The sequence below is a fragment of the Martes martes genome (genome assembly GCF_963455335.1).
Source record: "Martes martes genome assembly, chromosome: 6".
NCBI classification, from domain to species: domain Eukaryota; kingdom Metazoa; phylum Chordata; class Mammalia; order Carnivora; family Mustelidae; genus Martes; species Martes martes.
Window position 1 is genome coordinate 102,278,619 of NC_137893.1, and position 21,828 is coordinate 102,300,446.

At 37.0% G+C, this 21,828-nt stretch overlaps 1 protein-coding gene across 1 annotated transcript in view; it reads left to right on the top strand.

Annotated features, from left to right (window-relative positions):
* PRIM2 (DNA primase subunit 2) overlaps nucleotides 1–21,828 on the top strand; it is a 328,016-nt gene that overhangs the window by 63,149 nt on the left and 243,039 nt on the right. The window contains exon 7 of the mRNA XM_080805924.1: nucleotides 1,589–1,726. Within this exon, the coding sequence (XP_080662050.1) occupies nucleotides 1,589–1,726 (138 nt within the window). The remainder of the gene's footprint in view (nucleotides 1–1,588; nucleotides 1,727–21,828) is intronic.

Genomic DNA, 21,828 nt, shown 5'->3' on the forward strand with positions numbered 1-21,828 from the left:
AACTAGAATCATGGAATATTAGAGCTAAAGAACACCTAAGGGTCATTTATACCATCTCTCTCCCCTTCCTTGCTGTTATTTAGAAGCATTCATTAAATATATAGAAATCATAAGTCTGGTCAGTCACAGAGTCTGGACTAGAACTCTTGCTTCCAAACTATCCCCATCTCTTGCCTGGATCATTGAAATAAACCCTCTAACCGCCTCCTCCAGTATGTTCTGTGTAACTGTTGTTCGCTGCTGTGTCATACACATACCACCCCGCAGAACTGTTTGACTTTCCACGTGTGTCTGTCTTGTTTTCTCAATTAAGTGATGAGCTTCTTTAGGACTGTGTTGTAGTCATAGATATGTTTTTTTAAAAAACATGATCTGTTTATCGGGTGGTATTATTGGATATGTAGAAAAATCTTAGGCATATATATAAAGATTTATTTATTTGAGAGAGAGAGAGTGTGGGGGAGGGGCAGAGGGAGAGAATCTTCAAGCGTACTCCCCCTGAGCATGGACTCCAACTCACCTCAGTCCCATGACCCATGAGATCATGATCTGAGCTGAAACTAAGAGCTGAATGCTTAACCAAGTGAGCTCTCCAGGTGCCTCTTAGGCATATAGATTTATCTATTTTTTATTTTTTTTAAAGATTTTATTTATTTATTTGACAGAGAAAGAGATCACAGGTAGGCAGAGAGGTAGGCAGAGGGAGTGGGGAAAGCAGGCTCCCCGCTGAGCGGGGAGCCAGATGAGGGCCTCAATCCCACGACCCCGAGACCATAACCTGAGCTGAAGGCAGAGGCTTAACCCACTGAGCCACCTAGGTGCCCCAGGCATATAGATTTAACTCTTCTCTAAAACTTGGGTGACTAGGTAATTTGGGGATCATTTCTTTCACCTAATTTTTTACCACATTTAAAAAAAACTGTATGGGAGAGTAAGGATGATTTTCAGTTTACTCATACTGTGTTCTCATATCATAAAATTTTAGGGTAGTTCTCAGGATTTAAAAAAAATGCAAGTGGAGTATTGTTTTTAAATGATATTTACTGGTAAGTACTTCAGTAGTGGAAATGAGCAGTTTTTATTTTCATTTCTTGGTGTTGAGATTAACTTTTCTAATGTATTTTTCTAGTGAAATAATGGAAACAGATGAAGAAATTTAGAATTACTAGTAATTTTCGTCATTGAACATATTGTATATACATAATTGATACAGAGTAAAATTGTGGAATATGTCATATGAGGGGAATACAACGCGCTTAGTGGGCTTGACTTGAGTGTTTAAAATCCTAAAGATTATAATTTGTAAATTCATGAGTTAAGAATAAAAATAACGCATTCTAACTTATTATTATTTTTCAAAGCATCTACTCTGAAATGAGCACATTTTTGGACTGTCATTTCTTCCTAATGTTTGTTATTTAGTTTTAAGGATTATATATTGGTTTTTTGTTTGTTAATTTTTGATCTGCTGGGACAAATTAATTTCTTATAGGAAGAATTTTGTTTATTTAGACTTAGTACTTAGGAAGATTTAGGGAGATTTCATGACATGTACCGACTTATTTTCCCTGTTTCACTATGAATTCAGATCCCTTTTGCTGATGCTCTGGATTTATTCCGAGGAAGGAAAGTCTATTTGGAAAGTGGCTTCGCTTATGTACCGCTTAAAGACATTGTGGCAATCGTCCTGAATGAATTCAGAGCCAAACTGTCCAAGGCTTTGGCAGTAAGTGTTTCACTTTATTTCTGTATTTACCTTACTTCTGCATAGTCACATTTTCAATTATATACTCTTGGTAGTTTGTTCTGTACTTCTTAAGAAATAATTTTTATAATGATACTTTAATTGCTTATGATGTCATACTGGTAATTCTAGAACCACTAGGTTTTTATTTGTTACTGTCCATGGTTAGTTTTCTTAGTTATCTTTCTTATAGTAATACTAATAGCGAGCTGATTAATTTTGTGAGAGGCTTCTGTGGATTGTGTCTTCAAGGTTGTGCCTTTTTTCCTTGGAGATGGATTTCTTATGAGGCCCTTCACAATTGTTGTTGCCTATGGTGTATATGGTTCCTAGATTTCTGTTCTGAATTGGTATTTTGTATCTGTAGAGGGCGATGTAGAAGAAAATCTTTATAAAAATGGTGATACACTACTGCTGCAATAAACAACCTATTGCTAAGTGAAAGTGGTAGTAGCTGTTTGAATAAATAATATGATCAGGGATGCCTGGGTGGCTCAGTTGGTTAAGAGTCTGCCTTCAGCTCAGGTCATAATCCCAGAGTCCTGAGATTGAGTCCCACGTGGGGCTTCTTGCTCGGCGGGAAGCCTCTTTCTCTCTCTGCCTGCTGCTCTCCATGCCTATGTATTCTCTCTCTCTCTTTGTCAAATAAATAAATAAAATCTTTAACAAAACAAAACATGATGAGTGCTTTTCTGTGGATTTGTTGGAAGAGTTACACTTCAGTGATAACATCTTAAAAAATACATGTTTTGGTAGGGGACTTGAATACCCTACTTAACATCAATGAGTTGACCATCCAGACAGAAAATCAACAAGGAAACAGTGGCTTTGTTTGACACACTGAACCAGGTGGATCTAAGAGATATATTCAGAACATTCCATCCCCAAACAGCTGAATATGCATTCTTTTCAAGTGCACATGGGACATTCTTTGGAATAGATCACATGGTAGTCCACAAAACAAGTTTCAACAAATTCTAAAAGATTGAAATCATATCATGCATCTTTGGGGACTACAACAGTATGAAACTAGAAATCAAGTCATAAGAAAACTTTGGAAAGAACACAAATATATGGAGGTTAAATAACACGCTGCTAAATGACGAATGGGCCAATCAAGAAGTCAAAGAGGAAATTAAAAGATACTTGGAAACAAATGAAAATACAATGACAAAATTTTGGAGATGCAGCAAAAGTGGTTCTAAGAGAGAGGATAATAGCAGTATAGGCCTACCTTAAGAAGCAAGGAAAATCACAAATTAACAACCGAGCCTTACATCTAAAGGAACTGGAAAAAGAACCAAAGCTTGGAGCCAGTAGAAGGAAGGAAATAATAAAGATTAGAGTAGAAATAAATGAAATAGAGACTGAAGAAACAATAGAATAGATCAATGAAGTCAAGAGTTGGTTCTCTGAAAAGATCAACAAAATTGATAAACCTTTAGCCAGACTCATCAAAAAAAAAAAAAAAGGACTCATATAAAAATCAGAAATGAAAGAGGAGAAATAACTGCTGATACCACAGAAATATAAAGGATTATAAAAGAATGTTATGGGAAATTATATGCCAGGCAATTGGACAACCAAGAAGAAATGAGTAAATTCCTAGAAATATTTAAGCTTCCAAAACTGAATCAGTAATAAAAAGAAAATTTGAGCAGACTGATTAGTAGCAATGAAATTGAGTTGGTAATTAAAACCTTCCAACAAACAAAAGTCCAGGATTAGGTGGCTTCAAGGTAAATTCTACCGAATATTTAAAGAAGAGTTAATACTCTTTTCAAACCATTCCAAAAAATAGGAGCAGAGAGAAAGCTTCCAGATTCATTCTGTAAGTCAGCATTACCCTAATACTGAAAGGTTCTACAAAAAACTGTATCTGATGATACAGTATCTGATGAACACGGTTGTAAAAATCTTCAACAAAATATTAACAAACTAAATTCAACAGTCCATTAAAGTGAGATTTCTTCCAGGGATGCAAGGGTGGTTCAGTATTCACAAATTGATCAGTGTGATAAATCTCATCAACAAGGAGGTAAAAGCCTTATGATCATTTCAGTAAATGTGGAAAAAGCATTTGACAAAGTACAACGTCCATTCATGATAAAACTCTAAACAAAATAGGTTTAGAGGGAATGCACCTCAACACAATAAAGGCAATATATGAAAGACCCACACACTAAAATCATACTCCATGGTGAAAAACAGAGGTTTTTCCTTAAGATCAGGAATGAGACAAGGATGTCCACTCTCCTGTCTTTATTTAATGCATTACTGGGAATCCTAGCCACAGTAGTCCTACAGGAAAAAAGAGGCAGAAGAGATCCAAATTGATAAGGAAGAAGTCACTTTCACTATCTGCAGATGACATACTATATAAAGAACATCTGAAAGACTCCACTAAAAACTATTAGAATTGACAAATGAATTCAGTAAGGTCATAGATTACACAATTAATAATAGAAATTTTGCATCTCTTTCTTTTTTTTTTTTTTAAAGATTTTATTTATTTACTTCAGAGAGGTAGAGAGAATAAGCAGGAGTCAGGGGAGGAGGGATGGAGAAGCAGACTCCCCACTGACCAAGGAACCTGATGCAGGGCTCTATCCCAGGACACTGGGACCATGACCTGAGCCGAAGGCAGATGCTTAACGGACTGAGCCATCCAGGCACCCCAAAATCTTGCACTTCTATACACTAATAATGAAGTAGCAGGAAGAAATTAAGAAAGCAGTTCTGTTTATAATTATACAAAATGCTGATAGAGCTGAATTATACATATTTCGGTAACCCTAATCAGTAGTAAAAATTATTTATACCAGAAAATATTACCCTTTTTAATTCCAAGGGAAAGGTTGGCCTGTACTTCTGACTGAAATCAGTATAGCTTAAAAGAGCCACATCACATAACCTTGAAGTTCTGAATCAAGTACCAAATGTGCAAATTTAATAGAATGCTTAGGAATAAACTTAAGCCAGGAAGTGAAAGACCTGTACTCTGAAAACTGTAAAACAATGATGAAAGAAATTGAAGATGACACTAACAAAGGGAAAGATATTCCGTGTTCATGGATTGGGAGAACCAATATTGTTAAAATGTCTATACCACCCAAAGCAATCTACAGATTTAATGCAATCCCTATCAAAATACCAACAGCATTTTTCAGAGAACTAGAACAAATAACTCCAAAATTTTTATGGAACCACAAAAGAGCCCAAATAGCCAAAACTGGTGGTATCACAATCTCAAATTTCAAAATAGACTGTAAAGCTGTAGTAATCAAAACAGTATGGTCCTGGCATAGAAATATAAAACAGATCGAACAGAATAAGAGTCCAGAAATGAATTCCTGTTTTGATGATCAATCAATCTACGACAAAGGAGGTAAGAATATACAATGGGAAATCTCTTCGACAAATGGTGTTGGGAAAACTGGGCAGCTACATGCAAAAGAATGAAACTGGGCCACTTTCTTAGACTATAATGACTCAAAATGGATTAAGAACCTAAATGTGAGATGTGAAGCCTTAGAAATCCTGGAAGAAAACATAGACATTAGTCTCTTGGACATCAGCTATAGGGCTATTTTGCTAGATATCTTTCCTTTGTCAAGGGAAACAAAAGCAAAATTAAATTGTTGGGACTACATCAAAATAAAAAGTTTCTCCACAGCAAAGGAAACATCAACAAAACTAAAAGAGCCTACTGAATGAGAAACGATATTTGCAAATGATGTATCTCATAAGGAGTTAATGTCCAAAGGTATTAACTTACTACAACTCAACACCAAAAAAACAATCTGATAAAAAAATGGACAAAGGGTCTGAATAGACATTTTTCCAAAGAAGACATACAGATAGCCAAAAGACACATGAAAAGATGCCCAACATCACTCATCATCAGAGAAATGGAAATCAAAATGACAATGAGACATAACCTCATATATGTCAGAATGGCTAAAATCACAAAGGCAAGAAAAATATTGGCAAGGATGTGGAGAAGAAGGAACCCCTGTGCCCTGTTCATGGGAAATTAAGGTGGTGTAGTCACTGTGGAGAATGGTATGGAGGTTCCTCAAAAAATTAAAAATGGAACTATCATATGACCTAGTAGTCTATCATATCAATAGACTACTGGCTGTTTACACAAAGAATATGAAAGTGTTAATGCAAAAAGATATATGTACCCATATATTTATTGCAGTATTACTTATAATAGCCAAAATATGGAAGTAATCCAAGTGTCCATAAACAGATGAATGGATAAGAAGATGTGCACACACATACATACACAAGAAAATTACTCACCTATAAAGAATGAAATCTTGTCATTTGCAACAACATAGATGGATCTAGAGGGTACAATGCTAAGTGAAGTAAGTCGGAAAAAGACATACCATATGATTTCACTCATGTGGAATTTAAGAAATAAAGAAAAAAGAGAAAAAAAGACTTTTAAATACAGAGAACAAATTGATGGTTCCTAGAGGGGAGACTGGCAAGGGATGGGTGAAATAGGTGAAGAAGATTAAGAGTACACTTGTCCAGATGAGCACTGAGTAATGTATAGAATTGTTGAATCATTACATTGCACACCTGAAACTAATATGTATGTTAACTATACTTGAATAAAAAATACATTTTGCAGTACCTTTGCCTTTTAAAATGAGTCTAGTTTTTTTAAATAACTTTGTGATACTCCAAGCAAAAGAGAACTTCAGAGTTGTGATGTGGCTCTTTTTAGGCTATACTGATACCAGCAGAAGCATAGGCCAACCTTTTCTTTTGAGTTAAAAATTATAACATTTTCTCATTTAAATAATTTTTATTACTGACTGTCCAGGGTTACCTAAACGTGTATAATTCAACTATTTCAGTATTTGTGAAGACTAAAATATTGACTAGTTTTATTAATAAGGCACTTTATGAAAGCACCAGTACAATAGGTGTTTACTAACTGTTAATATTCTTCCTCCTTCCCTAATTCTGTATTTTTTACTTTAAAAAAAATCCTCAGTAAAGTTAATGTTTTTATGTTTTAATTTTTTAAAAGATTTTATTAATTTGAGAGGAAGAGAGAGAGCATGCGTACACATACAAGCAGAGGGAGAAACAGGCTCCTTGCTGAGCAGGGAGCCCAATGCAGGACTCCATCCCAGGATCTGGGATCATGACCTGAGTTGAAGGCAGACGCTTAACTGACTGAGCCACCCAGGCACCCCAAAGTTAATGTTTTTAAATAAGTTTCTTTAGTAGTTTGTGACTTACCTTGGGCCCTAATCTACTTACGGATGAAGATAGTATCTTTCACTACTGTAAATCTCTGGGGCAAACACTGATGTTTGCCTACTAGTTGGCCATTCCCCTTGTTTTATTATTTCTGGTTTTATTCACCCATTTTCTCTGCTGACATTTTGGATAGCACTTCTTTGTGTGAATCAGCTGTATACTTTGTAGGACATTGGGCATCCCTAGCTCTCATTTACTAAATGCCCTCCCAGGTCCTATGAAAAACAAAAATATCATGATACATTTCAGAAAGCTTCTAGAGTATTGGTACCACTCCTGTGCTGATTTTGGTCTTTTTCCTTCTCTTTTCCTAATTGTTAATCTGTGCATATAATATAATAATTGTGGCTGAAAAATGTGAGAAGTTGTTTGGGTGCCAGTAAAAATGAGCACATGCATATTTGCTCTTAAGTTTATCTTTCTAATAATCTATGTGCAAAGAAGGATATGTACAGTTTTCAGCAAACTTTATAAATTGGAGATTAAAGACAAATTTTTATAAGTTCCTAAGTTAGTAACACTTTCATTTTTTCATCAAATTGCATTTAAGTTTTGTACCCTATTGGGAAAAATTCTTTTCTCTTTTTTTCCCTCCTGCTCATTCTTTCCTCCCTCCAAAGTAACTTTAAAGGGGCGCCTGGGTGGCTCAGTGGGTTAAGCCTCTGCCTTCGGCTCAGGTCATGATCTCAGGGTCCTGGGATGGACCTCGCCATTGGGCTCTCTGCTCAGTGGGGAGCCTGCTTCTGCCTCTCTCTGCCTGTCTCTCTGCCTGTTTGTGATCTCTGTCAAATAAATAAATTAATATATCTTAAAAAAAAAAAAAAAAGGCGGCGCCTGGGTGCCTTAGTTGGTTTAGTGCCTGAGTCTTGATCTCAGCTTAGGTCTTCATCTCAGGGTTGTGAGCTCAAGTTCTGAATTGGGCTCCATGCTACTTAAAACAAAACAAAAACAAAGTAACTTTGAAAAAATTAATAATGTTTTACAATTTTGAGATACATACTTACAAAAAAGTTGCAAGTAAACAATAGCTTTTTGCCATAGCCTTCTGAAAATAAGTTCCCAACCTGATGTCTCATTACCTCCAGTACTATAGGTTGTAATTTTTATATTGTTCCAATTTTAGTATATGTGCTGCCGAAGTGAGCACTTATAAACAAAGATATTCTCCTGTATAACCACAGTTCAGCTTTGAGAATAAGCAAATTAGCATCAATACACGAATGCCATCTAATCCTCAGTTCTCATTTAAGTTTCACAGTTGCACAGTTGAATTATGTCCTTAATTTCAGAAGGATTCAATTTTGTATGAGATGTGTTATGTTTTTTTAGTTTCCTTCAGTCTGGAGCAGGTTCTTCGTTTCTGTTGGACTTTCATGACTTTTTTACTTCTGAAGAAAATACCAGACTATGATGAAGTTATGTTCATTGTGTGTTTTTTCTCTCAACAAAAATGTAAGTTCTGTGAGAGTAGGGGCTCTTGTCTTAATTAAAATTTGTTATTTGGTATTTAGCGTCTAGCAAGTGCCCAGTAAAGTTTTATTGAGCTGTAGATTATAAGAGCCTCCACTTGTGTATAGTTTACTATTTGCTGCCTCACTGGACCTTTACCACAGACCTCTGAGGTAGACAGGGACTACCATCTGCATTATACAGTGAGGAAAATGTAGCTCCAAGAGGCTAAGTAATTGGTCCAGGGTTCTGTTGGCTAGTAATTGCTGGAGCTCTAAATTTCAGGTTTTCTAATTGTAATTTTTAGAATCTTTTGATGAGAACTGGATCTTTATAAGGAGTTAGATTATTGAGGATTTAGATTTTTAAAAACTGAGGAAATACTAAAAATTATACTAGGATCCAGTTACAGAACAGGCAAAAGGTTGAATTAGGAGCTGCAATAAATTGATAACCAGTTAGGGAAAAGAATGAGGGAAAGATACATTTCTTTGCCTCACATAACAATTTTAGAAGCTTTGGCCAGTTCTTTCAGTTAATGGTTTGTTTATTTATTTATTTAAAAGATTTTATGTATTTATTTTTCAGAGAGAGGGCACAAGCGGGGGGAGCAGCAGGCAGAGCAGGCAGAGGGAGAAGCAGGCTCCCCACTGAGCAGGGAGCCTAATGTGGGACTTGATCCCAGGACACTGGGATCATGACCTGAGCTGAAGGGAGACGCTTAACAGAATGAGCCACCCAGGCATCCCAGTGGTTTATTTTTTTAAATAACTTTTTGTTCACCCACATACTGTTTTGGGTACTAGAGACATAGTACTTAAGATAGATGAGATTTTTTTTTTTTTTTTAAATCTTATATTTTAGGGGAGGTAGACAATTACCAAAGAAATAAATAATAACACTATTGTATCTAACATGAAGGAGCCAGCTGAACAAATACAGAGGAAAGTGTGTTTCAGGCAGAAGACAATTTTGCAGAATATAAAAGGCCCGTGTGGCTGGAGAGTAGTGAGCCAGCAGAAGGTAGTACAAGATGGTCCTGCGATGACTAGATACAGGACTTTGGATAAATCAGGGTTGAGAGTTTGATTTAACATAACTCAGTAGAAAACCATTGGATGGTTTTGAATGTGGGAGTGATATGATCTGATTTATGTTTTAAATAGATTACTGTGGCTGCTGCTTGTAAAGCACTTTGAGGGGCAAGAAAGAATGGAAACATGAAAAGTAGTTGGGAAGTTTATCACTGGCTAGATGGTGGCTTGAAATGGGTGATTGCATGATGGCTGACATGACAGACTGGGTGTGAGAGGAAAGAGGAAATAGATAATCATAATGATAGCTGGAACTGGATTTAATATTTGCCAGGTGCATTTCTAAATGCTTTATATGAATTAGCATATTTAATCTTCATGGTAACTGTATCAGGTGGGTGCTGTCATTATTCAGAGGCTTATGACATCTCTGCACAGGTAGAGAGGAGCAGAGGCAATATTTGAATCCATGTGATCGGGACTTGGAGTCTCTATTCTGGACCATTGTGTTACACTGCCTAGACTTTTGGCCTAAATAACTGATTAGGGGGTGATGCCTTTTACCAAGATGGGAAGGTACGTAGAATAAAACCAAGAGTTCTGTTTTGACTAGGTCAAGTGGGAGGTGCTTTATTAGTCATCCAATTGGAGATGGCAGCTATGAAGTTGGATTTAGAAGTTAGATTTCTGGGGAGGAGAAGGTGAGGCCATGAGATTCTATGAGATCACACAGGAGAGAGTGGCTCTTCGGTGGAGAACCAAGGAGGGCGCACAACTGAGCACGAGTTTCCATACAACCTTCACTCTGTGTCATGAAGCAGTAGAATATGCTTTGTTTGTTTTGGAAAATGCGACAGCTTCTTAAATTGTAGCTGAATTTCCTTAAAGTAAATTATCTTTTTTCAGGCATAGTGCGACTAATTTCACTTTCTCTTTGTGAGATTCATCATTAGAAGGTGCTGGTACAAATTAAAAATACAGACTTTCGAAAAGTATTATTTACACACTTCTAATTTGGATATAGAAAGAAGGACTTTGATAAGTTCCCAAGGAAATAAAGGCAGGCAAATAATAAGCTCTTTCTCAAAGTCACAGCGAAAGGAAAGATTTTCTTTTTTTGAAAAGGGTTTCCTTTTCACATTTTTAGAATACTAGTTAAGTTTGTTGCTCACCATGTTTTGCTGCTTTGGAAAAATGTTCTTTATAAGCACTTGATCAAGTAATTTTTATTTCTAAAGAGCTTATAATCCTCTTAAATCTTTTATCCTCTTTTAAAAAGCTGTATTCAGTTTAGTTTCTTAAATTGTGGTTAAATATAATTAATTTTCTTGAATGGTTAATTTGTAATTACATAAGAATTTTTGTTTTATGTCTAACTAGTTGATTTTCTTGGGTTTTAGATTGATTACTGTGTCTTTTCTAATATTTCTTCCTGATTATATAATGTCATTTTAAGGTGGTTACAATGAATCAATCAGTGCTGCAGCTAATGCTTCACCTGCACCTTTATTTAGTATCCAACACCGGCCCATTTATTCTCTCATGGTACTGATCTGTAGGAAACAAAACGTTGCAGTTGAAAGCCATGAAACTAATGGAAAGAATCATTTTGTGGGAAGAAGTAAACATCCTCCTTCTATTTTGAGACACACTAGTTGACTGAGGATGCTAACCTGAACTTGATCGTTGCTTGGTTTGTGAGATAGTGGTTTATTCAACCTTATATAATGTCCAGCTTACAACTGTGTCCATTCAACAAGCATTTCTTTAACGTATGTTAGGTTTACTATGTAGTGCCTAGGATAGGATGGGAGATGGGACATTTATGAGACAGGACTTTGACCCTCAAGATCCCTCTTATCTAGTAGGGAGAGCTAAAATGTACAAGAAAGACTCAGTGACTAGGTTGAAATGGGCATTGTCCTGAGAGTTGTGTCACCTCAACTCAGGGAATTTTGAGAATGGAGTTGACCTTGGCTTTAAGTGATTTGCTAGATGGGGAGATGAACAGTTTGCAGAGAGTAGTAGAGCTAAACAGTTGGGGTGCTGGAATGCCTAGGCTGTGTTTGGAGACTGGTTAGTGGTTTGTTTGCTTGGATTTAATGTCTATGAAGAATAGTAGAAGATCAAATTGTAACAGTGGATATCACCAGGCTTATGAGTTTGAGTTTTAGTCTGTATGTTAGTGGTTTCCAGACTTTTTGATTGTGCTCCCTTAAAATATCACACATCTTTAATGTACAGATGTAGACATTAGAAAGTAGTTTTAAAAAAGAAGAAAAAAGGGAATAGATAGTTAATTTCTTTCTCTATCTCAGTAGGTCATCTTGCATATATCTATTTTGGAAACCATTTTTTAAAAATTTAATTTTATTTTTTCAGTGTTCCAAGATTCATTATTTATGCATCACACCCAGTGCTCCATGCAGTATGTGCCCTCCGTAATACCTACCACTGGGCTCACCCATGCCTCCACCCTTCTCCCCTCCCAAACCCTCAGTTTGTTTCTCAGAGTCCACAGTCTCTCATGGTTCATTTCCCCCTCCGATTTCCCCCAATTCACTTTTCCTTTCCTTCACCTAATGTCCTCCATGTTATTCCTTATGCTCCACAAGTAAGCAAAACCTTATGATAATTGACTTTTTCTGCTTGACTTATTTCACTCAGCATAATCTCCTCCAGTCCTATCCATGCTAATACAAAAGTTGGGTATTCATCCTTTCTGATGGTTGAGTAATATTCCATTGTATATATGAACCATATCTTCTTTATCCATTTGTCTGTTGAAGAGCATCTTGGCTCTTATTTTGGAAACCATTTTGAATAAAACTGCTTGTGTTACCATTGGATATGTGTTTTAGCAGTAGGCATGTGAGACAGAGCTATTTGGGATAGAAAGTGATTTTGGTACTGGGTGTGTTCAATTTCTTGGATTAATAGGACATTCTGGTAAATCTGGGTTAAAATTTAGAAAAATTCTTGGAGATTAAGACAGAGATTTGGGAGTTTCCCACATGGTTGTGAAATTTGAACCTGAACTAGTGGATGTAATTTCTAAGGAGTGAAGAATAAAAAGAAAAGAGGACCAAATACTGAACTATTTCAGGGTTGAGTATGGGGATCAATCAGGTGCAATGAGTTGGATACTACAAAAGAAGAAGTCAGTCTTGCCATCTTTCTCCATATGTATTTTACTTTAGAAAATGAGGCTTTTGGCACCATTCACAGAATAGAATTTGTAACAGTTATTTTCTTGTTTTAGTGAGATATTCTAGGTTTTTGATAGAAAGGTTTATTCATTGGGGCACCTGGGTGGCTCAGTGGGTTAAACCTCTGCCTTTGGCTTGGGTCATAATCTTGGGGTCCTGGGATCGAGACTTGCATTGGTCTCTCTGCTCAGCAGGGAGCCTGCTTCCCCCTTTCTCTCTGCCTGCCTCTCTGCCTACTTGTGATCTCTCTCTCTTTCTCAGTCAAATAAATAAATAAAATCTAAAAAAAAAAGAAAAAAAGAAAGGTTTATTCATTGAGAAAAATCAGTAATGTACATGAAAGTGGTTAAAAGTTTCAAGGTGCTAGTAATTTTTTTAGGTGTTCTTTTGAAGGGGTTCGTTTTTGTGAAGAAGAATATTTTAAGGAGTTTTGATTTTACCATTTTTTCCCTATAATGCTTAGTATACCTTTGCATTTTGTGTTTATGGAAATTATTGGTGACAAGAATTTTAATGAATCAATTATTTCAAGTTTTCTTGGCTTTTTAGTTGCCAGCAAATGTTAGTGGTACATATACATAGAATTTTTAGAGCAGGCAGGGATTTTAGAGTTGTGTGGTAATCATTTGTGAGTTTTCTTGCCCTTATTTTTGGCAGCTAGAATGCAAACTCTAGGTTTATAGATATCAATGGACATGCTTGCTTGTCCTGTTCCATGTGGTAGTGCTTTAGTGCAATGCTTTCTTATTATGAGAGGCTCTCAGTAAATACCAGTAATGCCTCTTCATTTTGCCCATGAAAGCATAGCCCCAGAAAGTTTGAACGGTTTACCAGAATTCACTCAGCAGACCATTAACCGACTTAGCCACCCTAGGCACCCCTACATGTTTTAAATGTAGGGTTTACCAGGGTAAAGATTGGGCCATATTCATCTTCTCCATGGTGGGGCTTGTGCTATATCCTGCTTAATTATCTCTGATGCCTAGCACAGTGCCTTGTGCAGAATATGTGCTCAGGACCTTAGGAAGTACCTTGTGAGAACTGCATGTTTGCATTTTCTCCAGATTTGTTGAGAAAACTGAAGTGAAATGAGGTTACACTTGAGTGTACTGTCTATAAAAGAGTAAAATCTTGATAATAGGTAAAGTGCAACTGTCTATGACCTCAGAATACTTACAAAGAACTAGTGCGGTTGTCTATAGTAGTTAAAACTGTTACTCTTTTGACATTTTTCCTCTGGAATATGTAAGATGGGAATTTTATACTTTGTTTAGAAACTCTGATGATGCAACATAATCCAGGCTTAAACTCTAGCGACTTTGAGAATAGCAGATTCCTTCTTCATGATTGGACTAACTCTCTATAGAGTAATTCTTAGGTTACTGTTTTTGTGGTCACCTTGTATCCTCTGTGCATCCTATCTACCCCCAGAAACAGAAAAGATCCCTCTTTATAAACACTTCTGTTCCTCAGATCATTTATCATATTTAAGATTTATAGTTAACCGTTTTAAAGGAGTAGCCAGAATTGTCTTGAAAAACTTAGTACTTTATATGTCATTTATGGTTTAATTACTATTTTTTTTTCACTGAGCTGCATTGCTTTTATTGATACCTGAGAGCACCAAAATACAGATTTTTGTCTGTTACTTGTGATGAGAAAATATCAGCAGATTCTGTTGCTAGGAAACAGCTGAATACTGAAATAGTTTTTTTGGGGGGGTGCTTGTAAATTCAAATCTTTGACAGTTCTGCTCTCTTAGAGCAAAAATATATTCAGTCACTACAAAGAAAGATGCATCACCTGTTTTCCAATTTTTTATTATAAAGTATTTTTATTTTTTATTTAAGTTTTTATCTTAATTCCAGTTAGTTAATGTACAATGTTGTATTAGTTTAGTTTTCCAATTTAAAAATTTTGCACAGGGAAGCTAGGATTGTGAAAAATATTTGAGAAATATCTAATATCTAACATCTAAAAATATTGGATGTTGAGAGTGCAATTTGTAACCACGACTGGACATTGAAAAATAATTAGACATTTTTGAATTTTAGTTTTCTTTTTTTTTTTTTAAGATTTTATTTATTTGACAGAGATCACAAGTAGGTAGAGGGGCAGGCAGAGAGAGAGGGAGAAGCAGACTCCCCACTGAGCAGGGAGCCCGATGCAAGACTTGATCCCAGGACCCTGGGACCCAGCTGAAGGCAGCCACTTAATGACTGAGCCACCCAGGCGCCCCTTCAATTTTAGTTTTTTTAAGGGTTTCTGATTCATCATTAATGAAAGAAAGAATGAGAATGGGAGGAAGATATATATAAACACACACACACACACACACACACACACACACAGAGGACACAGAGGATTTAAACCAAAGAAAAATACTATATTAAGCAAGCTTCGGGGTGCCTGGGTGGCTTAGTTGGTTAAGCATTTGCATTTGGCACACGTCATGATCCTAGGGTCCTGGGATTGAGCCCCGGAGGCAGAGTTCGAGTCCTATAATCCGAGTTGTCTGAGGCGTCCGAGATGGAGTTGGGGAGTCAGAGTCGGGCTTTCTGCTCAGTGGGGAGCTTGCTTCTCCCTCTTCCTCTGCCTGCTGCTCCCTCTGCTTGCATTCTCTCTCTCTGTCAAATAAATAAATAAATCTTAAAAGAAAAAAAAAGTTAAACCAACTTTGTTTCATGGAAATAGGTTGGCCACATCATATATTAAATTGCCCAGGTCTACTCTTTTACCTGTAACACTTAATATATGTGCCAGAGAAAAGAAATATTAAAAAGAAGTATTTGTTTATAATCAGGTTTGCTTTCTTTTATAACCAGCTGTCATTTAATTTTGTCATGGTTATATAATGTTGAGAAAAAGATTTTTATTCAGATTCAATTTAGTAAGTTTTCTTGAATATTCACTTTTGACCAGGCACAAACACTGGTGTCAGGTGTGATTGAGCTTTCAGGGTGTTCAGAATATGTGAGAGGGAGCAGCAGTGGGAGGGAGATGTAAATGGTTCTCCTACACTGTGGTCAGTAAAAGCTTAAGTACAGAGTAGCACAGAAAAGAGAGTGATGAATTCAGTGTGGAGATCCCAGAGAGGGCTTCAAAGCAGACGGCAGCTTTGATCTGGGTTTTGCAGAGCTCTTTCTTACCTACGAACAGTTCCCCGATCTTTTCTTTTTGGAGGAGTAGGGGTAGGGGATGGTGAATAAGATCACTGTTACTTGTCTTTATCTTTGAGTTCCCTCTTTGTTTCTTCCTTGTCTGTACCTGTGGCTGATAACAAGCCCTGGCATTTCTCCTGCTCACTCCACTCAGGGAGGTGAGTACTGTTTGTATACCAGTTTCTGATTCTGTGCCTTCACATTTCACGCTTGTCTGTTTAATTGCACACATACATTTGAGGAACTTGTCAAAGAGTACAGAATCCATCTTCTGGTTTACATGCATTGTGAATCTTGTGCCTCAGAAATAAAAATCTTATTAAGGCTTTACATCTTTATCCAAGTGACACAGAACCTTCTGAACTCAAGTAGGCAGGGTATATACTAACATTGGGGTGGTGTGGGAAATATTATCTAGAATATTTAGGGGAATAATGCATAAGTTCAAAACAAAAATAAAAAGAGCAAATGAAAATTATCCTAGACTTGTTTATATTAGAAATAATCAAGGAATGATAGAATTGAGGGTAACTAAATGCACAGGTTTGGTTTCCCCTAAATTTTTAAGGAGACTTTTAAGAGTAGGAGTAAATGTTTTATGAGCCCTCTTGCTGTTAAAAAATGCCTTTTTTTTTTTTTTATCATTTTATGCTTTTAGGGTACATTTTAAAACATGGTATTAGCTTGGAAACCTATCATAGAGTTATGAAACTTCAGTAATATGGAAATTTCGTGTTGAAGCTCTCATTTAAAGAAATTATGGCTGTTCTTTGTGAAACTACGATTTTGTCCATATACAAGATAATATTTGTTGAGTTGCAAAACAGTTAGGTGAACAATGTTGGTGAGCTTACTAAATTGAGGTATGAACGAGGTAATGATCTAGAAAATAGAGAACTGAAACTGAAGAAGATAGAGAAGACGGATTGCTTTCTCATAAATTTGAAAACAGAAGAAGAGCAAGCAGGATTGCTAATCAGAATGTTATCTTCTATAACTGTTCCATAAAAAAATGCACAGTTATCACATTGACCGTTAAAGCCTAAAATAATGGAAAGAAGATGAAATAATATTCAATCTTTAGGAAAAAACAAACTAATACAGCTTTGGATTTTGACAGGGCAGCTGTAATCCCAAAGAAAGAGAATAAAAATTTGCATTTATAGTCTTTTCTTCCAAGTAGCTTAAAGCTTTGTAAGTACATTTTCATTAATCCTTCAGACTACTTTGAGTTTTGTTTGAAATATTAAAAAGGAAATCATCTCTACTTCTCGAGGATGGCTAAAAAAATTGTGTACTGAAAGTCATAGAAATTACTTCTTTACCTTGATAGCTTCAATGTTTTATGTGTTTCTACTCTCATTTCTTCTTCTTCTTCTTCTTTTTTTTTTAAGATTTTATTTATTTATTTGACACTGAGAAATCACAAGTAGGCAGGGAGGCAGGCTCCCTGCTGAGCAGAGAGCCTGCTTCGGGGCTCGATCCCAGGACCCTGGGATCAAGACCTGAGCCGAAGGCAGAGGCTTTAAGCCACTGAGCTACCCAGGTGCCCCTTTACTCTCATTTCTTAACACAGACTAAGGAACGTATTCCTCAGCAAGTATTTATCAGTTGCACCCCATAGTTAAGCTTAAGGCAGTGTACATGTGCACGTGCATGGACGCGTGCACACACACACATACCCATGCTTTGAAACTGTATTTTCCCCTTCAGTTTCATGTGGTGCTGAATCATTCTTAGATCAAGGGCCTCTGAACTTGACGTATTTTAGCTGGAGAAGTGGCCTGCTGGGCTATGGTGATTGTGGTAGTGGTGATGGAGGTGAGTTTCTAATTTTTTTAAAGCACTTACAGTACACCAGACACCATTACATTTGTTATACATTACTGATTTAATCCTGTTAGTAATATTGTGAGGTGGTTCTTAGCATGGTTTTTGCAGATGCGGAAACTGAAGCTTTAAAAGGTTGACTAAATTAACCAAGATCCCAGTGCTAGTTAGCTGCTGAGCTAGAATTTCAGGCCTGTCCTCGTGAATAGTTTCTCTGCTCATGATCTTTAAGAGTATCTTTCTCTTTGTGGGAGATGGCATGAGTAGGATTCTTTTTTTGTTTTCCTTTTGGATGATTGTTGAGCATAAATTTGTCAGTCAGCGCCTTAGTACAGAGTAATGGTAGAATTGGGAATTTACCAGTTAGAAATATCTTTTTTTTTTTTAAGATTTTATTTATTTATTTGACAGAGAGAGATCACAAGTAGGCAGAGAGGCAGGCAGAGAGAGAGAGGAGGAAGCAGGCTCCCTGCTGAGCAGAGAGCCTGATGCGGAACTCGATCCCAGGACCCTGAAATCATGACCTGAGCCGAAAGCAGAGGCTTTAACCCACTGAGCCACCCAGGCTCCCCACCAGTTAGAAATATCTTAAGCCAGTTAAATATCTTAAACTACTAACGTCAGAGTTATTTTTCCTACTAACCTTGAAATAGGTGTTTGTGCACCATACTGCAGTGGCTTAACAATGTCAGGGTGTTTCTTAAGTCCTCTTAAATCTACTTTTCCTCACAATTATTGTCTCTCAGGTGCAAGGACACATGGCTTTGGTTTTCTTGTCTTTGTTAGGAAGATTAGCTCCTTCTCTTCTTCATCAGAGGAGCAAGAGGAGCAGATGTTTTTTCAGAATGGTTGTCCCTTATTATTCTTCCTTAGCAAATTCTGTTTATTTTTCCGTGGCCAGAACTATGTCTCATGGCCTTTGGTTGGGAGGGCAAATATTTTTTTTTTCTTCAGCCACTTTTGATAGAGACAGGCAAAGAAAATAGGAATTGAGCTCGCCAGCCTTACATGTTTGCCTCAGGATTGATCAGCTTTGCTGAATTTCGGTGAGATGAAACTAAATAATATTTCATAATGGCAAAATGATCACCACTATAAGTCTAGTCACTGTACATGGTTACAGTTTTTTTTCTGTTAGGGTGAGAATTTTAAGCTCTACTCTCTTAGAGAAGAGGATGTTGTAAATGTGCCTGGTAGTATGAGCTGTATTCCACAGTGGATAGTACTACTAGGAGCTGATCGTATTGCTGATGACCAGCTGGAACATACCTTTATGTTTGGGTAAATGGGCTTGTGTTCTTTAGGTTGTGAAGAAAGAAGAGGCTTTGGTAGAAAAGGAACTTGGAACTTATTTTTGAGAGAAACTGAATTGAGAGAAACTAAAATCAAGAATGTGTTGAATCCTTGTATGCCTTGTGTGTATCAGGGGCTCAGTAATAAACTGCTTGCCAGTCTTTTTTCCTCTTTTTAGTGGGTGTTTTTGAAATGAGCAGGTAGGACTTATTTTTACTGTTTGAATCACTAAATCCAGATTATTAGTCTCTTGAGTGATGGAGTAAGGGTAAGTCACACTATCTGGTTACTCTTGGGAATGGATTGGCACTGATTCTGCTCTCACGTCCCAAGTCACCAAGTATGGGTGTAGAAGGTAGCAAGGGTAGGTAGAAAAACACCCTCTTTGCTCACCATTGTAAAAGGAAAAGTCTGCAGAGAGTGGAGGATGTCACAGCAAATGCAAGGTTATTGTTTTCATTCACTCTATTGTGTTTGGGTTCCTGGCAGGTGACAAGGTAGTCCTTATCTGTATGTTACTGCTCACAAAAATAAGTTCCTTTCTTTATGATTCTTTTGTATTAGATTGTTGTGTTGAATGAGGTACCTTAATTCACTGTTGTTTTAGAATAGGTACTTCATAGCATCTTTCTTTTGTGTGTGTATGTGTGTGTGTGCACGCATGAGAGAGAGAGAGAGAGAGAATATGATGTTTTTTGTTTTTTATACCAGCTTAATCTTGGATGCAAAAACTTAGGTAGCTCTTCCTGATTGTTCAAACCTATCTCAGTTAAACTCTGTATCCTGACTCCCACTTTCCCTGCCTATCCTACAACGTATCCACCCTATGTCTTATATGCCCTATATTGATCTTATTGTCACTTTATATAGTTCGTGAACTTTCCACTCCATGTCTTGTCTTTGCTTCTCTCATTCGTATTTTTTCGTTTCCTCTCTTTCTTTCTTTTTTTTTTTTTTTTAAGATCTTATTTATTTACTTGACAGAGAGAGACACAGTGAGAGAGGGAACATAGGCAGGGGGAGTGGGGGAGGGAGAAGCAAGGTTCCTGCTGAGCAGGGAGCCCTATGTAGGGTTTGATCCCAGGACTCCGGGATCTTGACCTGAGCCAAGGCAGACGCTTAACGACTAAGCCAGCCAGGATCCCCTTTCTTAGGTATTTTTTTTATTATGGTAAAATACACGTAATACAATGTCTTAACCATTTTTAAGGGTATAGTAGAGTGGTATTAAGTACATTCATGCTGTTATGCAGTCATTACTACCATCCATCTCCAGATCTCTCCTAATCTTGCAAAACTGAAACTGTACCCATTAAACAATAACTTCTCCTTATGCCCAACTCCCAGTCTCTGGCAACAACCATTCTATTTCCCCCACCCCCTTCCCCCATCCCTCAGCCTCTGTCATTCGAATTTCACCAAAGATTGCACATAAAAGTGAGATTCAATATTTGCCATTCTATTCCTGGCTTATTCATTTAGTATAGTGTCTCAGGGGTCATCCATGTTGTTGCAAATGGCCAGATTCACTTCTTTTTTTTAAGGCTGAATAATATTTCAGTGTGGGTTGTGTGTGTGTGTGTATGTGTATATACACACCCACCCACATTTTCTTTGTCAGTTCATCTGTCAAGAGATGTTCATGTTGTTTCCCTGTCTTTGCTATTATGAATTATGCTGCAGTGAACATGAGAGTGCAGATGTATTTTCAGGATGGTGAGTTTTTTTCTTTTTTATTTGAATGTGTCTTTTTTTTTTTTTCCTCCAAGTTTTTATTTAAATTCCAGTTAGTTGGGGTATCTGGGTGGCTCAGTTGTTAAGTGTCTGCCTTTGGCTCAGGTCATGATCCCAGGGTCATGGGATTGAGGCCCGCATCGGGCTCCCTGCTTAGCGGGGAGCCTGCTTCTCCTTCTCCTTCCTGTTCATTCTCTTTCTTGCTATCTCTGTTGCTGTCTCTTTCTCTCAAATAAATAAAATCTTTAAAAAATAATAGTAAGTTCCTGTTAGTTAACATACAGTGTAATATTGGTTTCAGGTATAGAATTTAGTGATTCAGCACTTCTGTACAATACCTGTTGCTCATCACAACAATTGCAGTCTTTAATGCCCATCACCTACTTAGCCCATCCCCTGCCCACCTCCTTTCCAGTAACCCTCAGTTTGTTCTCTATAGTTAAGAGTCTGTTTCTTGGTTTGCCAGACCTCCCCCGCCCACCCCACACTGTGTTCATCTGTTTTGTTTCTTAAATTCCACATATGAGTGAACTCATATGATATTTGTCTTTCTCTGACTGATCTATTTTGCTTTGCGTAATACTTTCTAGCTCCATCCATATCATTGCAAATGGCAAGACATCATTCTTTTTTTATGGCTGAGTAATATTCCATCACACACACACACACACACACACACGCACGCACGCACAACCCACATCTTCTTTATCCATTCATCAGTTGATAGACATTTGGGCTTTTTCCATAATTTGGCTATTGTTGATGATGCTGCTATAAATATCAGGGTACATGGGTGCATGTATCCCCTTGAATTATTTTTGTGTTTTTTGGGTCAGTACCTAGTAGTGCAATTGCTGGATGTTGGGTAGTTCTATTTTTAACTTTTTGAGGAACCTCCATATTGTTTTCCAGAGTCTGCATTCCCACCAACAGTGTGAGAAGGTTCCTCTTCCTGAATGTGTCTTTGAATAAACAGTACTTACACTATCTGCCTTCTTTATAAGATTTTTACAAGATAACTTCCAATATATTCTTTGGAAATGAACTTTTCTTTTTTTGGTTTCTTTTTTTAGTCGTATATG